Raw genomic sequence first — 24,217 nt, 5'->3', positions numbered from 1 at the left:
CTTGGCATTTTATTCCGATTTTGATAAGCGATATTTTGGAAAAAATTACAGCAAAGCGATGCGATACCAAATGACGTCATTACTATGCTGAATGAAGTAAACTAGATGAGATTAAAATTTTTCATATGCCATTTTTTCCCAGGTTATTACGACAAAATCGACTTTAGGTATTCGGAATTTAATTACATCCTGTTGTTAACCTTCTATTTTGCTGGTCAGTTTGCTACTGGTTCGGCACAGATACCAGCCTAGTATCGGACGATTGCCGATACTAACACTTGATATCGGGCATCGGCCGTGAGATGATATTTTCGCACGTTTCTCAAGCAAAACAAAGCAAAAAAAGTTGCGTAAAAGTCTTACAGGTTCGGTGGTGGAAGACGAATAGGCCTTGGTCGCAGTAGAACCGCCTGTAGAAAGCCCTCTGACTCTAACATTTTCTTGATGTTTTTTGTGATGCCGAGAACCTTCGGCCTTTTCTCTTCGGGCATCGCTTCGAGTGCTTCGCTCAGGACGGCTTTTGATTGGTCGTCGAGAGATTGCCTCACGTCCAGGCGGCCAATCAGGTCGAGGCAAGACGCAAGGACCTTGGTGCCGTTTAGACCAAAAGCGGAAAAATTCAGTCCAAGGTTTTTGATCTGAAACGGTAGTACACGAGGGTAAAGGTCTGACGCCAGTGGGGTGCCGTTTAGAGTTAGACCAAAAGCCTTAGTGCCGTTTAGAGTTAGACCAACAGCACAATCAGTAATCCGAGGGATTTGATCTGAAACAGCAGAACGCGAGGGTTAAAAAGGGACTTCCAAGGTCACGACAGAGGACATTTAAAACGTCTTTGCTTTCAGCAAAATAACTGTGACTTTATTTTTAGTTTTGGTAAATTTAGCTTTATTTTCTTTAAATTTTGAACGTAAGACACCACCTACCGGGTATTTTCTCGATCGCAGGCCGCCCACGATGTGCATGACGTCAGATTCAGTGACGTCATTTTCCCCGATGTCCAGGCTGTCGCAGAATTGGACTAGCTTTGCTAAATGACGCCCGGCGTTTTTCAGCTTGCACATTGTTAAGCATAGAGAGGGCATCTGTTAACAAAAACCAAACTAATTAAAAAAATATTAATCAACGATAAACACATATGCTGCTTTTTGATCAACGATTACAGCTACGTATCATGGTACACCGTAAGCCAGGGAATGATTTCTGCCATGATCCACCACTGTCAAACCTGACAACATGATGATCCACCAAATGCGAATAGTAAACATATTGGTCACGCTTTAAAATTTATGGCGCTTTATTTATGTAAATGTACCCTACAACATATTGATAACTTTGTAAAAGTCAAAAGTGAAGTGTGCTACAGCACCAAGATTGTTTCAGTGAGAAAAATGATGAGTTGGTTTAGAACAGGGGTCGGCAACCTTTTTCTAAGTCGCGGGCCAACACCAAACTCAGAAAACTCTTTGTGGGCCGCACAAAATGTTAACTGAGAATTGTGTTTTTTAAATGTTAGAACAACTTTTAATCAGGCGGAACTCGAACCTTTTTGCACTTCAAAACGTGTTTAATTACATTTAAGAAGGCAGTAAAGTGTTGGCGCAAAGGGCGAAAAAGGCGTTGTTTGGCTTAAAATTCTAGCCCAAACTTCGTCATCCATGCTACTAATGAAGAGTGTAATAACACTACTTTGAAGAAACGCGATAACTTTAATAGTTAATCTTGTCGATTTTTTTAGGTATACCGACATTTATTTTAAATTTCTTGCAAGTTTTTATTACATTGCCGAAAATACAAAATGTTAAAAAATATATGTCCAATATTCTTGAATGCGTTTTCCATTAACGGTAACGGAGCGCTGATCTAATTCAAAAACCGCATCAAAACGTAAACAAGTTGGACGCAGTAAGATCATTCGCGCAAAGCGGGAAAAGTTTTTGCCCTTAGGTAGTTAAAATAGTCAAAAAGTATTTAAAATGGACTCGTATCTAGTTTGTCAAAGAAGCGGCGGACTGAATGAATTTCATTGGCTGGGCGCATCCGGCCCGCGGGCCGTAGGTTGCCGACCCCTGTTTTAGACTTTAGATCTTACAATAGCATCGAATTGGGGCTTTCTATCGCTGACTGATATCCTCAAACGCTCACAAAGATTAGCATTTGGGAGCCTCGTTCTATGCTTGATTTTGTTTACAAAATTCATTAACACTGACAATTGGTATTCACATGAAAACACTGTAGAAAGTTTCTTTTTTTAAGACTACATTAGAAGATCCGCACAAAACCCTGAAAAGATCCGGAACCGGATCGCGATCCGCCATTTGAACATGACCGCCGTAAGCCATCGCAGATTAAATAAATCATTCGAGCAATCATGCAAGCAAGGCATGTTGGAAAAACAACTAGCCTGCAGTGAGGTTAGAACTCACTTAAACTGTTTGTTTTGCAGTGAGGTTAGAACTTCACTTCAACTTGTTTGTTTTGCAGTGAGGTTCAAACTCGGAATAAACTTGTTGTTTTATAGAAAAAAACTTTTGGATTTTTTTACTATTTCACATTCTAAAAAATGTGAGAACCACTGCTTTACCTACATCACCATTACACTTATAAATTTTATCAATTTTACTTAGTTGGTCACAGTAACAATGTTATTTGCCATCAGAAAAACTCACAGTGTTTTTTTCCCGAAATGTCGGATTTTGGAATGAAATACACAAGTTTACACCAAACAAAAGGCCACTTACTGGCCGGGACCTTTGGCTGACAAGATCGGCAATCCATTCAATGTTTTGCTCTAAATCGCGACAGTTTGACAGATTCAAGTCATTCACATTGTGGAAAAAGGGGCCTATAACATCTTTCAAGCCACCAAAGAATGTAAATTGCACGATTAATTGTTGCATCTAGAAAACACCAAAAACATAAGCTCTAGAATTTCAAAATTTATTGTGGTTTAGAAAACCGTATTCTGTTATTTTTTTTTTTGCTTTCTGATGTTTTAATAAAATGTGCAAACTAATAAATGGAACACTTTAAACAACTTTTCAGAAATAGTTTAATTTTTTACCCTTTTATTATTTTGATTGATTCATAAAAACAATTTTTATCTGAATTTAGCATATTTGAAGACCAACAGTTTTTTTTACAGTGAAAATTTCCAAAGTTAAAAAAATAAAAAAATAAAAAAGTCAATTTAGAGATATCCTATTTAGGCATTAAAGTAAATAAAAAAATTGCAAAACGTTACCGGTTCTTTTCTTGTTTCAACTGCATCCGCCAGTGCTTTAATGCCCACTAAAGTTAATTCATTGAAATCAGCTTTCAACCTGTCAATGTTGCGAATCGCATCAGCAAAATAAAGAGCTGATTCATCCAGTAGGTATCCCTTCATGAGTAGAGAGTGTAGCTAAAAACAGTAAAGTTTTTACAAATTGATCGATTGATTAAATTTCATCTACTGTAAATCAGGGCTGCGGAGTCGGTTAAAAATAACCCAAGTCCGACTCCGGCCAAAAAAATAAACCAAAGTCCGACTTTGGTCAAATGTGAGATTTTGTTGAGTCTCGAGTCCTGCCCTGACTCTACAGCCTATATTTCACCAATTTACCTAACTAAAATGACGTGGATATTCAGCAGTCCACTTATAGGGGTGTCATATAATTCATTCACTTACAATCAATAAATGGAAAAGAATCCACCAAATGCTATTGCACCTTTACAGGGTCCAGTTGGCAGATTTTTGGTACTGCGCACGTCGGACTCGGAACTCTGGTAGTCTTACTCGAGTCCCGAGTCCGACTCCAGCAAAACAAACCGACTCTTTGAGTTCCGAGTCCGACCTAACAGCCCTGCTGTAAATCATAGATTATGATGGCATACTATAGCAAAGTCCAGGCTATAGAAGAATACATGACAAAAAAATTAATATATAAAAGGTAGTTTTATGGAATGCAAAACCATTGGCAGCAAGTTTTCTGTCGATCACTGTTCAGCTGACCAGAACATAAGCAAATAAACTTTTAACCTAATCTGCATTGCTTTTATATGCTTTGGTTTTTATTCGTTTTATTATTACTTTGATATTTATATGTCTTTTACTTTACTTACAGGAACAGACAATGTCAGTGTACGCAAAATATATATTCCTTATAGTTTTTGTTGTTGATTGTTTAGAAAAATTAAGATATCAACCCAAAGTATTAACATAAATAAGTATATAAAAGTGTAATGAATATTAAGTATTTAGTTTTAATTTCTTGATTGGTGAAACTAAAATTCACTGATACCCCAATACTGCAATAACATTGGTTATTTTAGGATATTAAATTCCCTTATGCTGTTGAAAACTTGTTTAAAATACAACTTACCCTTGTGTTCAGCCGAGCAATCACTTTTGCCAGTACAATGAGTGCATGGTTGGATGGACAGCAATTTCGCAACTCTATATGATTGATTTGAGGCATACAGAAAGACAAGACAGAGACGGCGTTGTCCGGCAGAAAATTATGCACAGTGAAATTTCCTTTTCCGATGGCGGTCAGCTTTGAACAAAAAAAACACACATCTTTCAACTGGGTTGCCACACAATTTCAAGAATTCAAGGTCAACCATAGATTTTTAAAGAAAATTTACAGGCTTTTAAATACCTAAAATTGGATCCCTAAATTTGCTTTAAAACAACTGGTAAACAAAACAGTATAAAGGTCAATGGTTAAGACAATAACAAATAGTTCAAGAATGATTTTACTGTGGCAATGTCTAAACACATAAGTTAAGCTGCACAGAAAATATACTCAAAGACTTTGGAAAGAAACATAGGGTTTTTAAAGACTTTTCAATTGCGAATCAACTAAAAGACTTTTCAATATTCAAGCACTATATGGCAACCCTGTCAAGTGCTGTTGTTTGTTTAGTTGTTTGGGACACAACAAATTGCTCGTGGCACCAAGCCACCCGAAGGAACCACATGAGGCACAGACAGGCCTGCTTTAAAATAGCACAAATCCCTACCATAGTAAGCTGAATAAAGTTTTAATATTAGTAATTTTAAAGTTATTGATGCTAACTTTACTATGTAGCATTAAAAGATGTTGCAAAATACGCTACAAGCTCCATGTGAAAAATGTTGTTTATCATAATGACAAGATCTTCAAATAAATGATAAAAAATATTTGTATAATACATAAAATTGTAGAGTTTATGGAACAGTAAGCTTTTCATTTATTTCGGTAAAAGTTGTTAGTGAAAACTGCCGTGGCAGTCGGCCCAATTCTAAGAATGGCCTTAATAGACTTACTGATATATAGTTGCATTTATAAACCTAATTTTGGCAGAGAAAATACTGGTGCAAAATAAAATCTTCAAATAAATTTAGACCAGCTTACGTAAAAATTACTTCTTGAAGCAAACATGGTGTTTTAACCATAAAAATATTTTATTTTTTCTGTTCAGCGTTTTTTTTTATATAAATGAGGTCAACCAGTTTTGACAGATGAAATATATATTACTACTAATTTAAAAAATAGATTGTACTAATACTAAATTGAACGAGAAATTAATAATCGGTTATTCAAATAAAAATTTTCGGGAGCGTGTATTTGTTGCCCTGCTAGGGTATGTATATCTATTTACTAGTGATTATACAACAAGCATTGATTTGAGTTATGGTTGGGGTTAGCATTTGAGTTCAGGTGGTGGTATTGATAAATTAATATTAAAAAATGTTACTGCCAGTTTTGCAAATTTTCACTGATTTAATCCCTAATCGATATAAATTACTTTGTCAGTTTACTTTTGTATCAGAATTTTTTTTTATGAAACTTTGCCAACATTTGCAATTCTGGTTGGGTAAAATACCTACAAAATATATTACACAAAAAATAGCATTGGAAAGGCAAGATCCAAATAACACCACAAAGGGAAAAAAAAAAAAGAAGATCTAAAACAACTATATTCAAAACGAGCAAAATACTACAGTTAAATCTTTTTATACCCTTTGTGGTTCTGTTTGGATCTTACGTTATGAATAAAATATCGACAACTAGCAGGTTGGAACAGGCTTTGATTGCAATATATATAAACAATAAAAATATTATTGATTTATCAAAACAGCTAAACAGGTTTTTTTACCTCTGGATCAAAAGTAACAAGTGTAGTGGGAAAATCCTTGTCAGCAGTTAAGGTGATAGTTTTATCGTATTCCATCCTATCTTCCATGAGGTTGTATGTGGATACATCAATTGCAGGTACAGCGTCAAGCAGTCCTTGCAATTCTTTTAATGCCAGATCGTCAATTAGGTTTTCAGTAAGTACAATTTTCTTAATCTAAAGAATAAAATGGTGAAGGAAAGATATTGTAAACATTCTGACAACCTAAAAAGTTTGATATGTTTTAGTTACTAGTTTATTAAAAATAACCTAAGCCATTTTGCAAACAATTATGATAAGCTATTATAGTTAGATATTGCAAATCAGGAGTCACCATAACCAACCAATCAATATTTCCTTACCCAAGCTAAAATAGAATATTACTTTTATAATGACCCCCCTATCTGTAAATATCAGTTGAATCGCAATGAAATATTCAACTACACAACAATTTAATAAAGCTTACTATATATATGTTTTATTACACTTTTGTTATGTTTGCTTTATTTAATATTATTCATGTCAATTAAATTCAACACAAAATTTCGCACCCAGCCCAAAGTTGCCAGTGTTTACAGTTATCAGGCCCTTTGTAAAATAAGTTTGGTAAACTCCGTTTCAAATCAATGTGAATATGATTTCATAACCCTAAAAATAATGGTTGGAGGTTGTAGTAAGATAGTAAAAATATCAAAGCCCATTCACATGTTAAAAATCAATAAAGAGTTATTCTAAACTGTCAAAATGATACCTACTTCTGTATGAGCTTTAGTATTCTTACTACGAGTAAAAATATAATTTTAAAGGTGACAATCATTCCAAATACTGCTGCCCCATTTAGAAGTTAATGTTTCAAAATTACTAACACGTTTGAAAGAAGATTTGCGTTGCTTTAAAAGAACAACGTCATCTGAGGTTAGGTTGCAGCTATCCAAGTTCAAAACTTCCACGTTTTCAAGAATGGACAGTAAACTTTGAAATTCTCGATTTTTGAAGAAATGACAAATTCTTAGTACCTGTTAGAAAAATACGAAATTTAGAAAATAAGAAATCTATGAATTAAAAGTACAAATCAGAAGCAGCAAAAACTAACCCCAAAACATGGCTGCTCCAAAGCATCCAAAAACATTTGAAAGCAATCCTGGACAAATTTAACTTCAGAGTACTCAACAGATCTCCTCTTATAATCTAAAAAAAAATATTTTACCAATGTTAATTACAAATTTTTCATTAAGTTTTACCTTGTGCAAGATAAGGTACCTTTAGTCACAATGACCATGTTGATGGGCTCTTTTCGAAGGTTTAAGATATATGCCAAACTATGAACCTCGCTTGGTAAAATGTCACTTTTAAGTATGATTTCTGCTGTGAGTAACGAAGAAAGCTCAGATCCAATTTGATCATCGTTGAGTTCATGCAGCCAGCCGCAAAGACGTAGTAATTTGTGGTAGCGAATCGCCTTATCTATTTCAGTTTCTTTGTTAATATCATCAACGACGGTTATCGCAAATTGCTTGAGGATTTCTAGTTTTTCATCTTGATCTTCGCATATTTCCAAGTCGTCATTCAGCATCAGTTCGGTGCATATGTCGTAGACTTTCAGGTTGCAGACGCCGAACACAAACTTTGTGACGACTTCATAGCGACTATCCTCCAAGTGATCTATTTCCGCTTGGAACTCGTCGACAGTCAAAAACATGATCATGTTAACAGCAGCAAACAGCTCTTGCCAGATGAGATGCGAAAAGTTGCTCAACTTGTGCCGGTCGAAAATGTTCACGACAATTCCATTCACGAAAGTGACAAGAAACGCCGCAAAAACATCCTGGTCGATTTTGGCTTTACGGAAATCGGCTTCGGTAAAGATGATTTTGGTGCGGCTGAATCCGTACCAGGCAAGAGCTGCAAGCTTTGCAAGTTTACCACCTTTATTGCGCATATGCTCGCTGCTTTCGTATGGGCAAAGCGCTTGGATGAAAGTGTCGGTGAGCGACACGATTTTTACTTCACCTTCGTCCACCACATTTCTTAGCAGGACTAGTACGATGATTATGAACTTGGCTGGGACATAGCAAGAAGCAGACAGGCTGGGGTTGCTTTTGAGGTGAGCCAAGACCTTTGCAAGGACTGATTCATCGCGACAGAGTTGTCTGCACATATTTTCCTGCGCCTCTGGTCCGAAGCCCAAAACATCGATGATAAAAATCGGCCTCAGCTCGTGATGAAGCTCGAAAAACTGCCTTGGACGCGAGGTGATCACCTTTTTCGCCAACGGAAACAAAGTTGCCAGAAGAAATCCTTTAAAATATGCATCCGGTGTTGCATTTTTGTTGAAGTTGAAACCAGATTTTCGAAGGAATGCGTCGGTGTTTGCTTCATCCAGTCCATCTTGGATAATTACAACTTTTTCACCTTTTCCGATCAGTTCAATAAGTACTTCATTACTGATGGTTTTATATTTAAGTGCCAAATCTGTGCCAGTTAAGACCAACTCCAGTAATGTGAGTGACGTTTCGAAGTCAACATCTCTGAACTGGACGTAGAAGATGTATTCACATTCTGGGAACAATTCTCTATCCAATATTAACTGAACGATCATCCGAGTAAGAGTAGTTTTACCAATTCCAGCTTGACCCACAAGCGCGACTATGTTACCATAGTGATTGACATATTCTTCCTTTGCTTCATCTGTACCTTGTTTCTGAGACTTTTCTTTGGCAATATCAGCAGCTTTGTTAAACAAATCTTTGAGCTTCAAATTGGACTTTTTCTGGTTCAAGAGCATCTGAAATTCGGCCCTGCAGTTGTAGTGGTATTTGCGATCGAGTCCTGAAATGTCTGTTTGTTTTCCATGGTGCAAGTTGAGATCTTGCAGCTGTAAACTCCAGTTGATTTCAGTTTGTAATTCAACCGGGGGCAAGTTTCTTCTTCCAGCTACTTTCTTTGCCTCAATACGAAGGTTTTCTTTGAGGTCTCCCAGTAAATCTGCAAATGCACATAAATGCAACTTTAGTTTTAAATGTCAACCACATTATTCATATTTATGCTGTTGCTGCTAGACATTTTATTACTTACATATTGTTTGTTGTATGTAAAAAATAACTCTTTTATTTTTCATTAAAAAGCCAATGTTTTGATGACCTTTTCAGAGAAATCTTTTTCAGGGCAATAAACTTGCAACACACCAAATAATATAAATAGCAGTGAACCCATAATAAAAAACACAATGAAATCTGGCTTACAAATCAAAACAACATATTTTTTGCTAAGTTGCAAATTCATTGCCCTGATTCAGATTACCTGAATAGGTTATTGAAAGGTTGACACATTTAATAAAAAAAAATTTTCACACATTTTTTTAGACAAAGAATTTTTAAAGTGCTTTAATAGTCATGGTTAACAACAATATTTTAATACATATTTCCCATCTTTTTTATTGTGAAAAAGAACTTGATTCAACAGTACAAACAGACAATTGTCTGTTTAGTAGGGAGATTTTAAGCAGCAAACAGCAAAATATACAATAGTTGTTTTAAAATACCATTTCTATTACCAGTTTAATTTGTTTGTAACAACCAGACTAGAAAAAAAAATTAGTTTTAAAACATGTCATAAAATATATGCTATATATGTAAACAATTTAAAGGGCCTACCTTTCAGGTTACTTGAATCCTTTTTTTCTAAAAATATAAAAACAACATTTTTAAACATCCTTCAAATATATAACATAAATTTTTGCTATTATGCGCTATCAAAACTATATTATACATTCCTGCAATAATGAAAAGTAAAACAATCATGTAAGTTCAATTGTGCTAGACATTTTTAAATGTTTGAAGTAGAATTGCCTTCTTACCGGAAGTATTAACATTGTAAATAATTTGAGAATTGTTGCAGTGAATGGGAGAGTTAACAACTTGAGAGTGTGAAATTACTTGCTTTTTCAAATCATCAGAATCATCTATCAAACACAATGATGATAACATTACTTGAATATAATGGTATAAAACACAATGATCATCAATTTCCATTTGGTGTTGAAATAAAATAATATCTGTATCCCTAAAGTCGTAAAACTTTTATAATAAAGGATTTAAGGCTTTAACAGGACAAAAAAAAGGCGGGTTGCTAAGGTGCTTAATATTTAAATTTTAGAAGCAGTTCAGAAAAATCTATGCCTTACCTTAGCAAAAAGCAAGAAAATGAAATTGAATTAAAATACAATATTAGCGAAAAATGTTACTGGACATAACCATATTAACAACTTTTTTGGAAAAATATAATCCTTTGCATAGCCTACATACCAAATTCATTCAAGCAAATAGGCTTAATATGTGCATAATGTATACAGAGGGCAGACATTTCCATAAAAAAACATTAAAGATATTTTAAAGACAATTTCTAGGTTTTCCAGACCTAAAATTAAATCTGAATGTAAATTAAAAAACCAAATGAATGCCATGGTCAACATAATAACAAATAGTTAACAAGTTTTTTATGTCACTTTCAAAACACATACTGTATGTAAGCTTATATAATAAATTCAAAGACTATTAGAATACTTTCAATAGGTAAATCTATTCAAAGACATTTAAAGATTAAAATACTTCATGGCAACCCCGTAAATAGCCTATATATATATATATATATACTTTTAGCCAAGTTTATCGATGGAAATAAATATTTTTTTAATTGTTTTTACAAATTTTTCTTTTAGCCATGTTTACCCTTGAGAATACATACTATTTTATATATATATATATTTATTTAAACCTTGATATGTTGAGGCTTCAGGGTTATCCATCTAGAGTTCCAGACCATGTACAGAAATGATGGCCTGGGCCACTTCAATAGTTTAAGCTTTCATGTTTATCTTTTCAAGTCAATAATAAAAATTGATCAATCAAAAACTTTAAACGCTAAAACTTTTATCTTTATAAGAACCAATGTAGTTGTATGGCGCTTTATCAATTAGAAAAGTAACGCAAAAACTAAATGTATTCCGCATACCGCAACGCACATTATTCGGGTTAGGATGTGAGGGTTAGCGTTTGATTCTGGGAGGGTCAAGCATTATTATTAATAATAAATATAATTTTACTTGACACATCAACACCCAAACGCTAACCCGCATCTTAACCCAAATAATGTGCGTTGCGGTATGCGGTATTTGTAGATCTTTTTGCGTTACTTTTTACGTACCAAATTGATGGAGGGCTCAGCCTAATCTTGTTGAGTACAAAGTCATGATTAATATCGTCAATTAATTAATAATATCTGTTGAACGTGAAAACGAAACCAATTGAACCCCTATGGGGCTTTCCCTAAAATGCAAAGACACTGCGGTGACTCTTTGTCTCTACTTAGCGGTAGTTTTATCTGCGAAACGAATTCCTAACATAACTTCTTATGTCCGCTTATGTACGTTTTTCCGAGAGAGACCGCCTTGGTATCCCGACCAGGCCAGAACAGTCATCTCTGGCCCTTACTGTGTTTTAAATAAGTCATTCTCGAACGAGATGGTTTTGCAAATAACTTGAGTCTAAGTCATACTTTTTTGAGTAAATAGCAAGTCAATTCAAGTCCTTCTCACAAGCCAAGTCCTTCTCATTAAAATTAAACGTTTAATTGATTAAACCTCGTCCGACTATGGGCAATAACTATTTTAAAAAATGACAAAAACGCGAAATACAGTAAGCTAATACTTTTACGTGCACAAATTGAAGTAAATCACCCAATTTCATAAAAAATGCCTAATGCCTAACACTTTATTTCAAACTAAGTGATTTATCCAAAAAATTCTCAAATTTGTGTCTCGTTAAAATGTATACATCGCAAAAATCGCTAAAGCTGAGGTGAAGTTGTTGGTGTGCAGTACTGTCGTACTGTCTAATAAACGTCTTGCTCGAGAACGTAAAGTCAATCCTTATCCTAAGCAGCTATATGCTTTGGGGATCGTGTCCCGAACTATATTACAAGATAAGCTGAAAATTAGCCTGCAGTGAGGTTCGAACACAAGTAGTGGTACCATGGTTGTTTCTCGACTTGCTGCCCTTTGAGCCTGTGTAGCTCAGTTGGCAGAGCGACGGTCCTGGTATGGCCGATGTTGTCAGTTCGAACCTCATTCATCGCAGGATAATTGTTTTTCTATAGCATGCCTTGCTTACATCATTTATCAACAGATTCGGTTATTCTGCCATGGCTTTTGGTGCACGAAAGCAGTTATCGTTGGTCAAAAAGCAGCTTCAGAAGGGCTAGCTAGATCACAGTTTTTGACCTGCGATTGAGAAAATACCCGGTACGTGGTGTGTTACCGTTTTGCATATAGCCATAAAACTGTGTTACGTGCAAAAAATAAGTAAAAAAAAACAAACAATTTAGAAAAAAAATTATAAAGTCCCAGTAATTTTGCTGAAACCAAAGACGTTTTATAACATTGCAATTTTAGTCCCAAATTAAAAAAAACTATAACTGTTCTTGTCTAGTGCAATTGTTGCACCGATTATTTCATCGTTTGTGTGTGCGTTATTGTTCTCTGTTTTTACGTATGTTGTTCTTTTCCCTCTTTCCTTGTCACTCGAGTAAATTATATCGCTTTCCACTATTGGACCTTACCTTTCACGATTCATTGTTGTGTTAATAATTAGTTACGTTTGGTTTACACCATTTTTCCCTTCGTTATGGTGATCCAAGAATACGAAAACCAATGAGGTTTGGGAAAGGCTATAGGAGTAGAGGACCCAGTATTTTCGGCGCAACACCATGACCTTGACATATCCTCTGCCGTGACCTTGGAAGCCCCCCTTTTTAACCCTCGTGTTTTGCTACTACAGATAAAATTCCTCGAAAAAAAAATTATGTCGTTTTGAAAGGTTAGCGACAATTTTCCGACTGCGTATTTTTTATTGCAAATTACCTAATAGGTTATTAGTTTACTGACCCCTAATGGCCATACGTGCATTAAAAATTGATGTTGTTTTAAAAGAATAGCGATAATTGCGTGCGGTTTTCAAAAACTGCGGCCCGTTGTTTAATAGTATTTAATGAAACACGACGTGTCTGTGTGACGTAACAGTCATTGGCTGCTGTTATGTAAGTAGGAGGCGATTGCGCAATGACTAACCGTGACCTTTTGTAATTGTTGATGCAATAAAATATACGCTGCTGTATGACGCATTTATAGTCTGTTGTGTAAGCATATTCAGCTAATAAAAACGTGCAAGAGTCTCCCTTTTTAGAGCTTTAAACTCTCTTGTTGATCTCGCTTGCCGTCTGTTTTGGACAATTATTTTTTTACTTTCACTTTTTTTTGTGTTTAAACCGGTAAACCTTATTTTTAAATCATTTTTTTGTTTTGTAGACCGCTAAAATCCTTTTTAATTACCATTTTATGTGTTTTAGGCACTTCGCGCTTCCCTAACATGTTAGCTCAATGGTTCTCAACAGGGGTACCGCTGCAATCCAGGGTGACAATTTTAACGCTCAAGGGTGCCGAGAGATATTTCAAGTTCTTTAGGATTCCAAGTTTTGCTCTATTGGTAAGCTTCTTGAAACATTTTTGTGTGTACGATAAACGTGGCAAAAATATAAAGGTTTGTTCAACCCTGTTGCACAATTAAAATGTGCTGTTTCCATCTCGTTTATTGTAACGTTACATTTAACCACTTAGCAAAATAACGAGCAAGGGTGCTGCAAACTATTTATACTTTCAGTAGGGTGCCACAAGCCAAAAAAGTTGCGAAACACTCTTTTAGCTTGTCGTTTCTCGTTTATGCAAAAATAGAAACTCAGTCAGTCACGCTTAATCCCCTGTTACACAACCGTTACGCTTGATTAGCTGCACTGTGACGTATGAAAGGAAGTAAGTTGCGCTATTTAAAAGCTGCAGTCAGAGTTGAAGTGACTTGACATTTTGCTACGGTTTCTATTGGAAGGCAATTAACTGTAGAGATATTTATGATGGACAAAGCACAACTGGCGTTGCTGATTTTTGCATTTATCAGCTATTTAGTGGCGTTAGTGATTGCCTACCTGAACACTGCTAGGATAGAAGGTCAGTACTTCAATAAAAGTTCAAGTTTAAATGTGTTGACGTTTAACGATCGAATTGAAATTTATGCCCTCCATGTTTGTGAACGCTTGCATAAGAAACATTAAAAGCGCAAAAGTTTCTTATCTTCATTTTTCAAGGAACCTTGCACATTGGTTAACATGTCTGCGCGAAAGATTCCGCTTCCATTTGTGAAAAAAAGATTCGGTTTAATCCCGAAGAAGTATATTTTTTTTTACCTTTAAAATGCATTTTTGTTGGAAACAAAGAAAGTGGGTAAAAAAAACTTTAGTAATGTGCAAAACCCTTAAAACACATAATGGATAAAAGGCAATTCGCAACTTAAATTTACTTGGCTTCAGTCATATTCGGCTACCTAAACAAATTAACAACTTTTGATTTTTCTGCTTGAACTGCTATTTTACTAATTTTATAGCATGCAGTGTAGGCATTCTTGCGCATTTCTGTCGAACAAATTTGGTGTACCAACAGCAAAAGCAGTTTTCCTAAAGTTTGATGTTAAAATGTTGTGTTTCCACGTCCATTTTGACTGTTAACTAACGCCTTTATCCTTCGAAAAGTTGGTTTACATTAGGCGCGTTCTGCGTTGACGAAAACGTTGAAAAATAATTTGAAAAGGAGGGTAAAATATTTTAATTTGACGCTTTCGTTTACGAGGGAGGAAATTTACCGTTCTCAACCTTTTTTCTTTCGTGGCCCATTTTCGTTGCACAAAAGTTCTATGGCCCAATAATTTTGATGAAAGAACAAACTATAAAAAAAGGTTTATAACAAAAATAGCGGAGCATATGTCAAAACAGATTATTTATTCAACCGTGTATTAGCGAGGTACTTGCTTCTGCCAATAAATTTACGTTTCATTTACATTCCTTCTCAATTCCACCCCAAGCCAATATTCCTGCTAAATTAAGTATAGTTACCGAGATTAAACTAAATTCTTTAATAAATCCAGCTTTTTTAAATTGGTCTGTGGCCCACCTAAAAAGTTCTTATGGCCCACCAGTGAGCCATGGCCCACTGGTTGACAACCGCTGGCCAGTGTGACGTAACAGTCATTGGCTGCTGTTATGTAAGTAGGAAGCGATTGCGCAATGACTAACCGTGACCTTTTATGGATGTTCATGCAATAAAATATACTTTGCTGTCTAACACGAGCGCTGTGTGACCACAAAACGTGCAAGAGTCTCCGTTTTAATCACACTTTTCAACCTTTAAACTCTTGTTGATCACGCTCGCTGTATGAACGCCAGAATAGCTTTTTTATTCACGCTTGTGTAGTCTGCTAAATTTCTTGAACACCGCTAGACCCCGTAAATCCACAGCAGTTTTTGAAACTGAAGCCCTGTTTTACGACCTTTTTTTCGTTTATTTTTCAGCTGTGTCAAGGCCAACTGCTTTTGAGTATTCGCGCAAAATTATTTTTTTTAATCTTTTCTTTAAAACCCAACCATTAAGCCCCCTTTTATGATGTCATACAAAATATTTACGTGACTATTGAAGTTGAACAACTTAGTCATGCTGGTTAAATCCCGTTAATCTACAATATTGAATAAAATGCTATATAGAGAATGTACAATATCAAATCATTTCATAGCATTCCCATAGCAAGCTTAAACATAGTACTTGCAGTGTCGGGTGTCACGTTTTCCGTAAAGTGTTCCAGAAGCTATATGTTAAGCTTTTGCCATTTAGAATACTTAAGCGCAGATAAATCCCCGATAAATCGAATGTAAGCCGAAAATTGTGCATAAAATCGCCGCATTAGGTCGATCAAGTGGTGTTTTGCCCTTAGGGCTAACAACACAATGCATCTCTGTACGCAAGCAACTGGTTTCGTTTGATTGACATCTGCAGTATTCCAGCTTTTCGTAACGTGTCCTGTGCTTTAAAGTGCGTGTTGGTTTGGCTTATCTAAATCCGTTTGCACGAACTAAGCGCTTTTTTAAATGGCTCCGTTCGCCTTGTTTAAGGTTTACTTTGACTAAGGATTTTGTTTATATCAGTAAAAATGTCATTGCCAGTCGAACAAATTCAACCGCAATACCACTTTATTATTACAAACAGTTTGTTTATGTTTTAGGTGTTAACTATTGTTAAACTAACGATTTTATAAGAAAAATATCTTTCTAAACTCCAAGTTAATTTGTTTTAAAGTTTTAAATTAATTTCTTGTCTTTAATGATTTTAATATTTCTGAATTATTTCCTTGACTCGTTTGGCACGTTATATAAATTTTCATCCAGCGCTTATTTTCGACGTCATTGATAGATATTTATAACTGTTTAGTTCAGATCTGGGTCAACTGAAAATACATCGCTTGTTTGGGCAAGTTATATGCATTTAAATGGCAGGTTATATCTTTTTACTCAACGTTATTATTTGGCGTGTAATCTCTTGTTTTAAATACGCCAAAAATATGCTTGACATATTTTTACCCTTTGTATGAACATTGAACAAATTCTTTTTTTTCAAGAGACGAGATAAAACACGATTTAACAGGGAGGCATTAAAATAGAGTTATGACTTACAGGGCTTAAACAGGACCTTGTCCCTTGCAGGGAAAGTCCTGCACTTATTATTCTCAGTGACGATAAGACGTTGTGATTTCTGGGCCGATTTAACCATTCTGAGAAGGATATTCAAATTCGGAACGGCAACATACGTTTTTATTTAGGTCTGTACTACAGCACAAACGGCGACCTCGACCGCAAATACTTTCAGCAGGCGTCGCCCAAAGGTGTAGCCTTTGGTATCGTGTGGCCAGTGATCTACCTTTGGAACTTGGCCGGCATTATCTACCTACTCGTATCATGCTGTCTACCGGTGCAGAAGAGCCCCGTTCTTACTTCACCCACCCTTGTTCCAAAGGTGGGGCTTATTCTGTCTAGTGTTTGCAAGTGTTGTAATGACTCGAATGCACTTGAGTTATTGTATTCAAATACCTTGACTTGACTTAAGTATTCCGGCTAAAGCGAAAACTTGACCAAAATAATTTTGACAAATGACTTAACTTGAACTTAAGTTAGTTTAAAAATGACTTGACTTTCCGTTAGGCGATGTACGCAATGACTTGACTTAAACTTAAGTTAGTTTAAAAATGACTTGATTTTCCGTTAGGCCATGTACGCAATTACTTGACTTAAACTTAAGTTAGTTTAAAAATGACTTGACTTTCCGTTAGGCCATGTACGCAATGACTTGACTTGAACTTAAGTTAGTTTAAAAATGACTTGACTTTCCGTTAGGCGATGTACGCAATGACTTGACTTGAACTTAAGTTATTTTTCTTATGACTTTATAATGAAGCATTTACGCAAAAGTTTTTTTTAAATGAGTTAACTTGGAATTAATTAGGCCTTTTATTATATGTTTAAAATCGTTCCGTTATTCCAGCATTCATTTTATTGTGTATATTTAACTTTTACCATACGTATTTTCACGCCAGCTACACCCGGACATTATTCGGACAACGCCAACTATTCTTCTAAAACTGTCCGTAAAGCTGAAACCTTAACCGCTAGGCCAGTAGTTTATCTTCAGTGTATGTGTGCCTCAGAGATTTTAAATTGTGACGCGTAACTGCTTGTTTGGAAAATACGCTATTTATATATAAAACATGCTTACGAGCAATCATGTTAGATTGGCATACACGCTATCTATAAGAAAACTGGTAAATTTTACCTATTGTCTTGCTAAACATTTGAAAAACGCTGCACTCCGCCATATTTCAAAACTCACCTAATGCAGACTATTTCTTTATTCCTATTTATTTCCTATGCAGGCTATTTCTTTATTTCTATATATTACAAAAAAATAGCACGAAAAAAGGAGAAGTTTTTTCAAGTTGCATTTATCTTATCAAATTTTTCCACTCCCCAAAATTCGAATTTTTTTCCAATTTTTTTCCCAAAAAATTCTTGAAAAATAAAACAATTTTTTAACAAAAATTCCACTTGTACTTTCAGTTGTACTTAGGCGCTTTCAGTCTCGCATTTCTCGGCACGATTGGCTGGCTTTTCTCATTCGACCGCGAAATCCTCGGACTCTCATTGGCTATGCTCATTATTTCGACTGCTAGTGCTTACGTGGCCATCGGTGTTTCGCAGAAGACGGTTGCCGACAATACGGAAAAGCTGCAGGAAAACAGCAACGGTAAGAAAAAGTATTTACTTGGAGTTGACTTGCTTAATAATGACTTAGCTGGTACTTGTTTATTTTGACTTCATTCAGACTTGACGGGAAAGTCATTTTAAACGGACTTGTTTACAAAACTGGAATTTTGTAGCGATGAAACTCGTTTTTGTATTGGGCAATTGAATTTTAACTGTTTAAGATTGTACTCAAATTAAAATGGCTGCCCTAATTACGATAATAACAGAACGCATGCACTAAAATAATGTTTCAGCCATATGGCGCTGTGCAATTTATTTGTGTTCACTCATATCCATAATTTTGTAATTAAAATGTCAACCATAATATTCAAATAAGTCACTTAAGTTAGAGGCTAAATAAAAGATATGCAAAACCTTCATCAGTTTAAGATGGCACATAATAATTGCAGTTAATATTTAATTTAAGCGTTTTTTTGGAAAAGCTGTTAGTAAACAGCAACGGTAGGAAACCCTTTTTTTTGAAAAAATATTTTTATTTGAGATAAGATTTTCCCGCTGGATGATTTGCGCTACTTTAAAAACATGTTTAAGATAAAATAAATTAGTTTTCCAACGAGTTTTCAAGTCTAGCGTGTCATATTGAAGGGTCTTAGTGTGCTCCAGGCTGTATTAAGGCCTTTCTGTTTAGCAAATAAAATTCCTTAGTTTAACAATAAAAAATCAAGGTAATCAAGTTACTTTTTTATCCTGGTCGCGATTGTCAGGCCATACAGTTATCTAGACCTTTATAAAAAAAAAATTGATAACCCCCCATGTATATGTTTTTTACATTTTCTATCCTTCTTTTTTAGCCATGCTCTGGCTCATGCGTATTCTCATCCACAACGGACTCACAACTCTCGCCACCTGGCTCTCTATCGCCACCTTGCTAAACCTTGCTGACGTCATCATTTACGAGGACAGCTTCGGGATCACCCCCGCCGTGCTTCGCGGTAAGCTCGATTAAACAATAGGTCCATTGTTACGTCAGACAATGGCTTTAACGTTTGTCAATGCTAACAGACGTGTTTTGTATTTGCGCTGGGTTTATTTATACACCTATATGCATGCGTTGATCACGTGCACAAGCAACGGAACTTGGTCAAAAGAACGTCCGTGCTGTGCCAGGAAGATGATTTGCAAAGTTTCTTGTTTTTTGAGCAATGGTGAAATGTTTGATGGATAACTAAAATGCTGATTTCACTTTACATGTAATTTGGGGTCGGTTAATAAAAGGTTAGAGACCTCTGGCTATATGATATACAGAACCAGTCTGCGGTTCTAAGGTATTGTCAGCGTAGACTGGCCACTGCAAACCACACAATCCAAAATCAAGGCAGTTTTCTTTAAATAAACGTTTTTAGGAAGTTGATTGATAGTTTTTCTAATCTGCAAGAAAAACTGTTTTGCTTTTTTTTTTGTGCACGGCCCGAACCTGGTTACAACATAAAACAATTAAAGAAAAACCATACAAAATATTTACAAATATTACGTTCAGGATGACAAACCAAATGCAATTTGTCCCAATTAAACTCGTTTAAAGAATATCACAGCCCATACAGAAGTAGGTAGCATTTTGAATGTTTGGAATATCTCTTTTTTTCATTTTTAGCATTCTTATTCATATCGAAATTTAAAGAAGCGTTCAAAATGATACCTACTTCTGTATGGGCTTTGATATTCTTACTGCGTCTTACTACAATCTCAAACCATTATGCTCCTAACTTGTTTTGTATATGGCAATTCAATTTTAATTGTTAAAGGTTGCATCCAACTGACAATTGCTGCCTTAATTACATTCCGTTAATAACAGAACGAAAGCCCTAATTTAGTGTTTTCAGTCATATGGCGCTGTGCAGTTTATTTGAGTTCACGCATATCCATAATTTTGTAACTAAAATTTCAACCCATCTATTAAAATATGACACTTGAATTGGGCTAAATAAAATACCTGCGAATACCTAATCAATTTAAGTTGTCTAAACGATTTTTAAATCGACTAATTGTCTTAATGTGAACCTTTTGAACTATACAGTCACTTAAAAAAAAAATAACAAATTAATAAAATTAAATGCTTTCCAAACCTGTTCATTTAACTTGTATGTAACTACTTAAATGCATACTTAGCACACCTGTATAAAAAAGCCAAGCTAATGCACATTTAAAACTTGAACGTCTCTCAAAAGGTGGAATTTCGATGGTGAATGGCTCGACGGTGGCTCTCGTGCTCCTATTGGCCATTATAATCACGTGGTTTGTGCTGGAGAACTTCGTGTGGGAAAAGTACTGCCGCTACACCTTCTCAATGTACCCGGTACTTATTCTCGGTCTATCAGGCCTCGTGGACAAGCTAAGGTTTCTGGACGACGCCCAACAGAACCTGATCATCGCTTCGGTCAACTTGTCGGTCGTTGTTGTCGCCCTTGTCGCTCGAATCGCTCTCACGGTTATCCGGGCACTTGCTAGGAAGAAAAACCTCCTGGTGTGAAATCTGACGGAAACCGGCGACTTATAACATAGAGAAAAATGTACCTTCGTAGATTTTTTCACCTATTAACGCTACACGCTTGGATTTAGTGACTAAAATTTTTTTTCGCTTTTATTTTTTTAGCGTTTTAACTTGTATTTCGTTTAGTTTGTTTAAAAGTCTTTGTTTGCTTTCCTGAATGGCCTACTTGAAGAATGATTCAAAAAAATCAATACCTCAGGTCAAACGTTTTCTTTTTTTAATATTTTTTTTGTTTTGGCAGGAGGACATTGAAATTGCCGCAAAGCGTTGTAAATAATTGTTTCGTTGCCTTTTTTCTACACAAGCTTACGCGCCTATATGCATTTGTAAGTCTCGCTTTCTTCATATAGACAAAACGTTTCTTTCTTTTGCTCAAAAATTCGCCCCAGATTTGCGAACAAAGAAAATAAACGATCAATTGTGCACGTCCTGATATACACGTGGAATTGTTCATTTGGTTTAGGAATTTTTTACCAGAAGAATTTTATTCCTGAAGAATAGAAAGGCAATTTTGTATTATTCATCTTAAAATATCTACACCTAAAACTATGCAATGTAGTAGTTCGTAAATTAATGACATTTCTAAAATGTAGACACTTTCTGGTTTAAACATTGTTTTAATTTTCGAATTCCAAGTTTAAATGTCACAAGTTACGTCATAGCGTAACGTCCTAATTAGAACCTCATATAGTTTACTGATTTTGAGTGTTGTAATGACCAAAGTCAATTCACTCTTTTCAAATGACTAAGTCTTTTGAGCAAGATGACTTGACTTGACTTGACTTAAATCTTTCGCACAATAAGACGTGACTTGCTCTAACTATGACTTAAAATCTTAAATGGAACTTGCCTTGCTATTAATTAAAAAATATTTGACTTGGACATAAGATATTTCACAAATAACTTGACGACTTAAGTCGTTTTCAAATGACTTGTTTACAGCACTAAAGAGACAAGGGATGACTGTTCTGCCCTGGTCGGGAAACCAGGGCGGTCTCTCTCGATGAAAATTAAGAAAAAGTACGTAAACGCACACAAGAAAATTGCGATTCATGCAATATGATAGCAATTTGTTTGGCAGATTAAACTACCGCTAACTATGAGATAAAGAGTTCTTAGCATTTTAGGGAAAGTAGATATTGGTTCAATCGGTTTCGTTAAACATTCAACAGATGAACAGCTTTTTGGGGGGGACACACAATAAGACCTATAAGCAGGGCTGCGGAATCGGATAAAAATAACCCAATTCCGACTCCGGCCAAATGTGCGATTTCGTGACTCTACAGCCTGTATTCCGCCAATTTACGTAATTGAGGTAACGTGGATATTAGGCAGTACACTTATAGGGTTGTCTTATAATAGATTTACTCACAACACATGGTAGACAAATATCCCACCATATGCTATTCCACCTTTACAATGTCCAGTTGGCGGCCATATTAGTTTTATAATTTGGTACTGTGCATGTCAGACTCGGGACTCGAGTAGTTTTACGTGGTCTTACCCGAGTCCTCGAGTTCGGAGTGCGACTCCGCAGCCCTGCCTGCAACAATGTCTAAAGCAGAACTATTATTATTAATATCATAGTATTAGGACCAACGACATAATAAAGCCAAATAGGCAGTATAATATCTAAGACAGAATAAGATTGAAATCGTCTGAAAAAGACCTAAATCTGTCGGAATACTTACCAAATTCATCCGATAAATTCATAAATGGCCAAAATAACGCCTGAAATTGTATGGTCGTCGGTCTGGCATTTAATTATTCAAATGACTTAAGTCAAGTTATTTGTCCGAAAGACTTAAGTCAAGTCGTTTTGGTCAAAAGACTCAAGTGATTTGAAATCTGTGATTAAATCAAGTTATTGACTGATGTCATTACAACAATGTGTTCCCTCCTTTACCGCTATCCTGGTTTTGTTTTGCAATAATCGAGGAATGTATTTGGAAAACTGATTAACGCAAATGAATTACATCTTATTTTTGTCCAATTTTTTAAGGGAAAATTTTCGAATTGTTCAAAAACATTAACAGTATTAGATTCGGTTCTAAGTTATGACGCCACGCTGTGACATAATTTGTGACATTTAAGAAAAAACTTGTTACCGGTACTTAAAAAATTTCCCCTTACTTACCGCTGTCCTGGTTTTGTTTTGCAATAATAAAGGTGTGTATTTGGAATGCTGATTAACGCAAATAAATTACATCTTAGGCCTAATCTTTTGAAGTGGCCAATTTTTTAGGCAAAAGTTACCGGTTTATTCAAAAATAGTACGCTGTAAGGTCTGTTGGGAATTAGGACGTTACGCTATGACGTAGTTTGGGCATTAAAATAAAACTTTAAACTGGAAAATTAAAAAAGTATGTTTAAACCAGTGCGAAGGTGTTGTATTTGAATAAAAATAAATATTTTGCAAAGCAGTACATTTCATAATTTTATTTGTAGATTTTTTAAGATTAATAATACAAAATTTTCATTATACACTTCAGGAATGAAATTGGTTCAAGTTAAAACCTTCTTAATCAAAAGAACAATTCCAGGCATATTTGTAGGACGTGCACAATTGATCGTTTATTATCATTGTTCGCAAATCGCGGGTGACAATTTTGATCGAAGAAAGAAACGTCTTGTCGATTTGAAGAAAGCGAAACTTACAAATGCATATTCTATAGGCGCGTATAGACTGGTGTGGAAAAGGTGGTGGCTTCGAAAAACGACGAACGCGAAACAGTATTTACAATGCTTAGTTATAACGAAATGTTGTCCTGCAAAAAATAACAAATTAAAAAAAGAAAACGTTTGACCTGAGGTATTGATTTTCATAAAATATTCGTCAAATAGACCGTTCAGCAAAACAGACAAAAAAATTTACTAACTTCCCCCCTTTTAAATTTAATTTGAAACATTAAAAAAATACCACGAATGTCCCAGCAGTCGCAAAAAGCGCAAATAAACATTGCGAGTCCCTCAAATCAGGGCACAAAGCGTTAATAGGATAAAAAAGCCGAAAAACTACATTTTTTGTTAGGTTATAAGTCGCGTAAAATCACAATCCAGTTTCTGTCAAATTTCACGCAACGCTGTTCTTATTTCTAGCAAGCGCCCGGGTCACAGTCAGAGCGATGCGAGCGACAAGGGCGACAAGAACGACCGACAAGTCGACGGAAGCGATGATCAGGTTCTGTTGGGCGTCGTCCAGAAACCTCAGCTTGTCCACGAGGCCTGATAGACCGAGAATAAGTACCGGGTACATTGAGAAGGTGTAGCGGCAGTACTTTTCCCACACAAAGTTCTCCAGCACAAACCACGTGATTATAATGGCCAATAGGATCACGAGAGATA

At 35.5% G+C, this 24,217-nt stretch overlaps 4 protein-coding genes across 4 annotated transcripts in view; 1 reads left to right on the top strand and 3 right to left on the bottom strand.

Annotated features, from left to right (window-relative positions):
* Positions 1 to 319: 319 nt before the first annotated feature.
* LOC146163252 (uncharacterized) lies at positions 320 to 1,076 on the bottom strand. Its single transcript, XM_083382999.1, has 2 exons — positions 924 to 1,076; positions 320 to 638 (listed from the first exon to the last, which is right to left on the bottom strand). Exons 1-2 carry the CDS (start codon positions 1,059 to 1,061, stop codon positions 360 to 362), a joined length of 417 nt encoding a protein of 138 aa, XP_083239125.1. The 5' UTR covers positions 1,062 to 1,076; the 3' UTR covers positions 320 to 359.
* An 86-nt stretch (positions 1,077 to 1,162) lies between these two features.
* On the bottom strand, positions 1,163 to 9,852 carry LOC146163251 (NACHT, LRR and PYD domains-containing protein 14-like). The gene is made up of 9 exons (XM_083383027.1): positions 9,795 to 9,852; positions 7,402 to 9,126; positions 7,235 to 7,329; positions 7,008 to 7,157; positions 6,124 to 6,318; positions 4,362 to 4,535; positions 3,242 to 3,400; positions 2,739 to 2,897; positions 1,163 to 1,216 (listed from the first exon to the last, which is right to left on the bottom strand). Exons 1-9 carry the CDS (start codon positions 9,850 to 9,852, stop codon positions 1,163 to 1,165), a joined length of 2,769 nt encoding a protein of 922 aa, XP_083239153.1.
* A 4,210-nt stretch (positions 9,853 to 14,062) lies between these two features.
* On the top strand, positions 14,063 to 21,305 carry LOC146163250 (uncharacterized). The gene is made up of 5 exons (XM_083381860.1): positions 14,063 to 14,194; positions 16,887 to 17,080; positions 18,178 to 18,364; positions 19,176 to 19,316; positions 20,550 to 21,305. The coding sequence occupies exons 1-5, from the start codon at positions 14,098 to 14,100 to the stop codon at positions 20,849 to 20,851; spliced, it is 921 nt and encodes a 306-aa protein (XP_083237986.1). The 5' UTR covers positions 14,063 to 14,097; the 3' UTR covers positions 20,852 to 21,305.
* Positions 21,306 to 23,421: 2,116 nt separating this feature from the next.
* LOC146163249 (uncharacterized) overlaps positions 23,422 to 24,217 on the bottom strand; it is a 5,325-nt gene continuing 4,529 nt past the window's right edge. The window contains exon 5 of the mRNA XM_083381930.1: positions 23,422 to 24,217. This exon is cut by the window's right edge and continues 8 nt beyond it. Within this exon, the coding sequence (XP_083238056.1) occupies positions 23,946 to 24,217 (272 nt within the window). The 3' untranslated portion in view covers positions 23,422 to 23,945.

This window comes from Ascidiella aspersa, chromosome 2, assembly GCF_963924565.1.
Source record: "Ascidiella aspersa chromosome 2, kaAscAspe10.2, whole genome shotgun sequence".
NCBI classification, from domain to species: Eukaryota; Metazoa; Chordata; class Ascidiacea; order Phlebobranchia; family Ascidiidae; genus Ascidiella; species Ascidiella aspersa.
This window is presented reverse-complemented; position numbering and strand designations above follow the sequence as displayed.

What these genes read in the sequence shown, in the direction of transcription:
- LOC146163252 (XM_083382999.1), bottom strand. Translation starts at nt 1,061, where the DNA reads ATGTGCAAGCTGAAAAACGCCGGGCGTCATTTAGCAAAGCTAGTCCAA. An exon ending in TGCGATCGAGAAAATACCCG is followed by an intron (nt 639 to 923) that starts GTAGGTGGTGTC and finishes CTACCGTTTCAG; the next exon opens with ATCAAAAACCTTGGACTGAA.
- LOC146163251 (XM_083383027.1), bottom strand. Translation starts at nt 9,852, where the DNA reads ATGTTTAAAAATGTTGTTTTTATATTTTTAGAAAAAAAGGATTCAAGT. An exon ending in GCAAATCTTCTTTCAAACGT is followed by an intron (nt 6,319 to 7,007) that starts GTTAGTAATTTT and finishes TTTATTCTTTAG; the next exon opens with ATTAAGAAAATTGTACTTAC. An exon ending in TTGCTCGGCTGAACACAAGG is followed by an intron (nt 3,401 to 4,361) that starts GTAAGTTGTATT and finishes TACTGTTTTTAG; the next exon opens with CTACACTCTCTACTCATGAA.
- LOC146163250 (XM_083381860.1), top strand. Translation starts at nt 14,098, where the DNA reads ATGATGGACAAAGCACAACTGGCGTTGCTGATTTTTGCATTTATCAGC. An exon ending in GAACACTGCTAGGATAGAAG is followed by an intron (nt 14,195 to 16,886) that starts GTCAGTACTTCA and finishes GTTTTTATTTAG; the next exon opens with GTCTGTACTACAGCACAAAC. An exon ending in GCTGCAGGAAAACAGCAACG is followed by an intron (nt 18,365 to 19,175) that starts GTAAGAAAAAGT and finishes CTTCTTTTTTAG; the next exon opens with CCATGCTCTGGCTCATGCGT.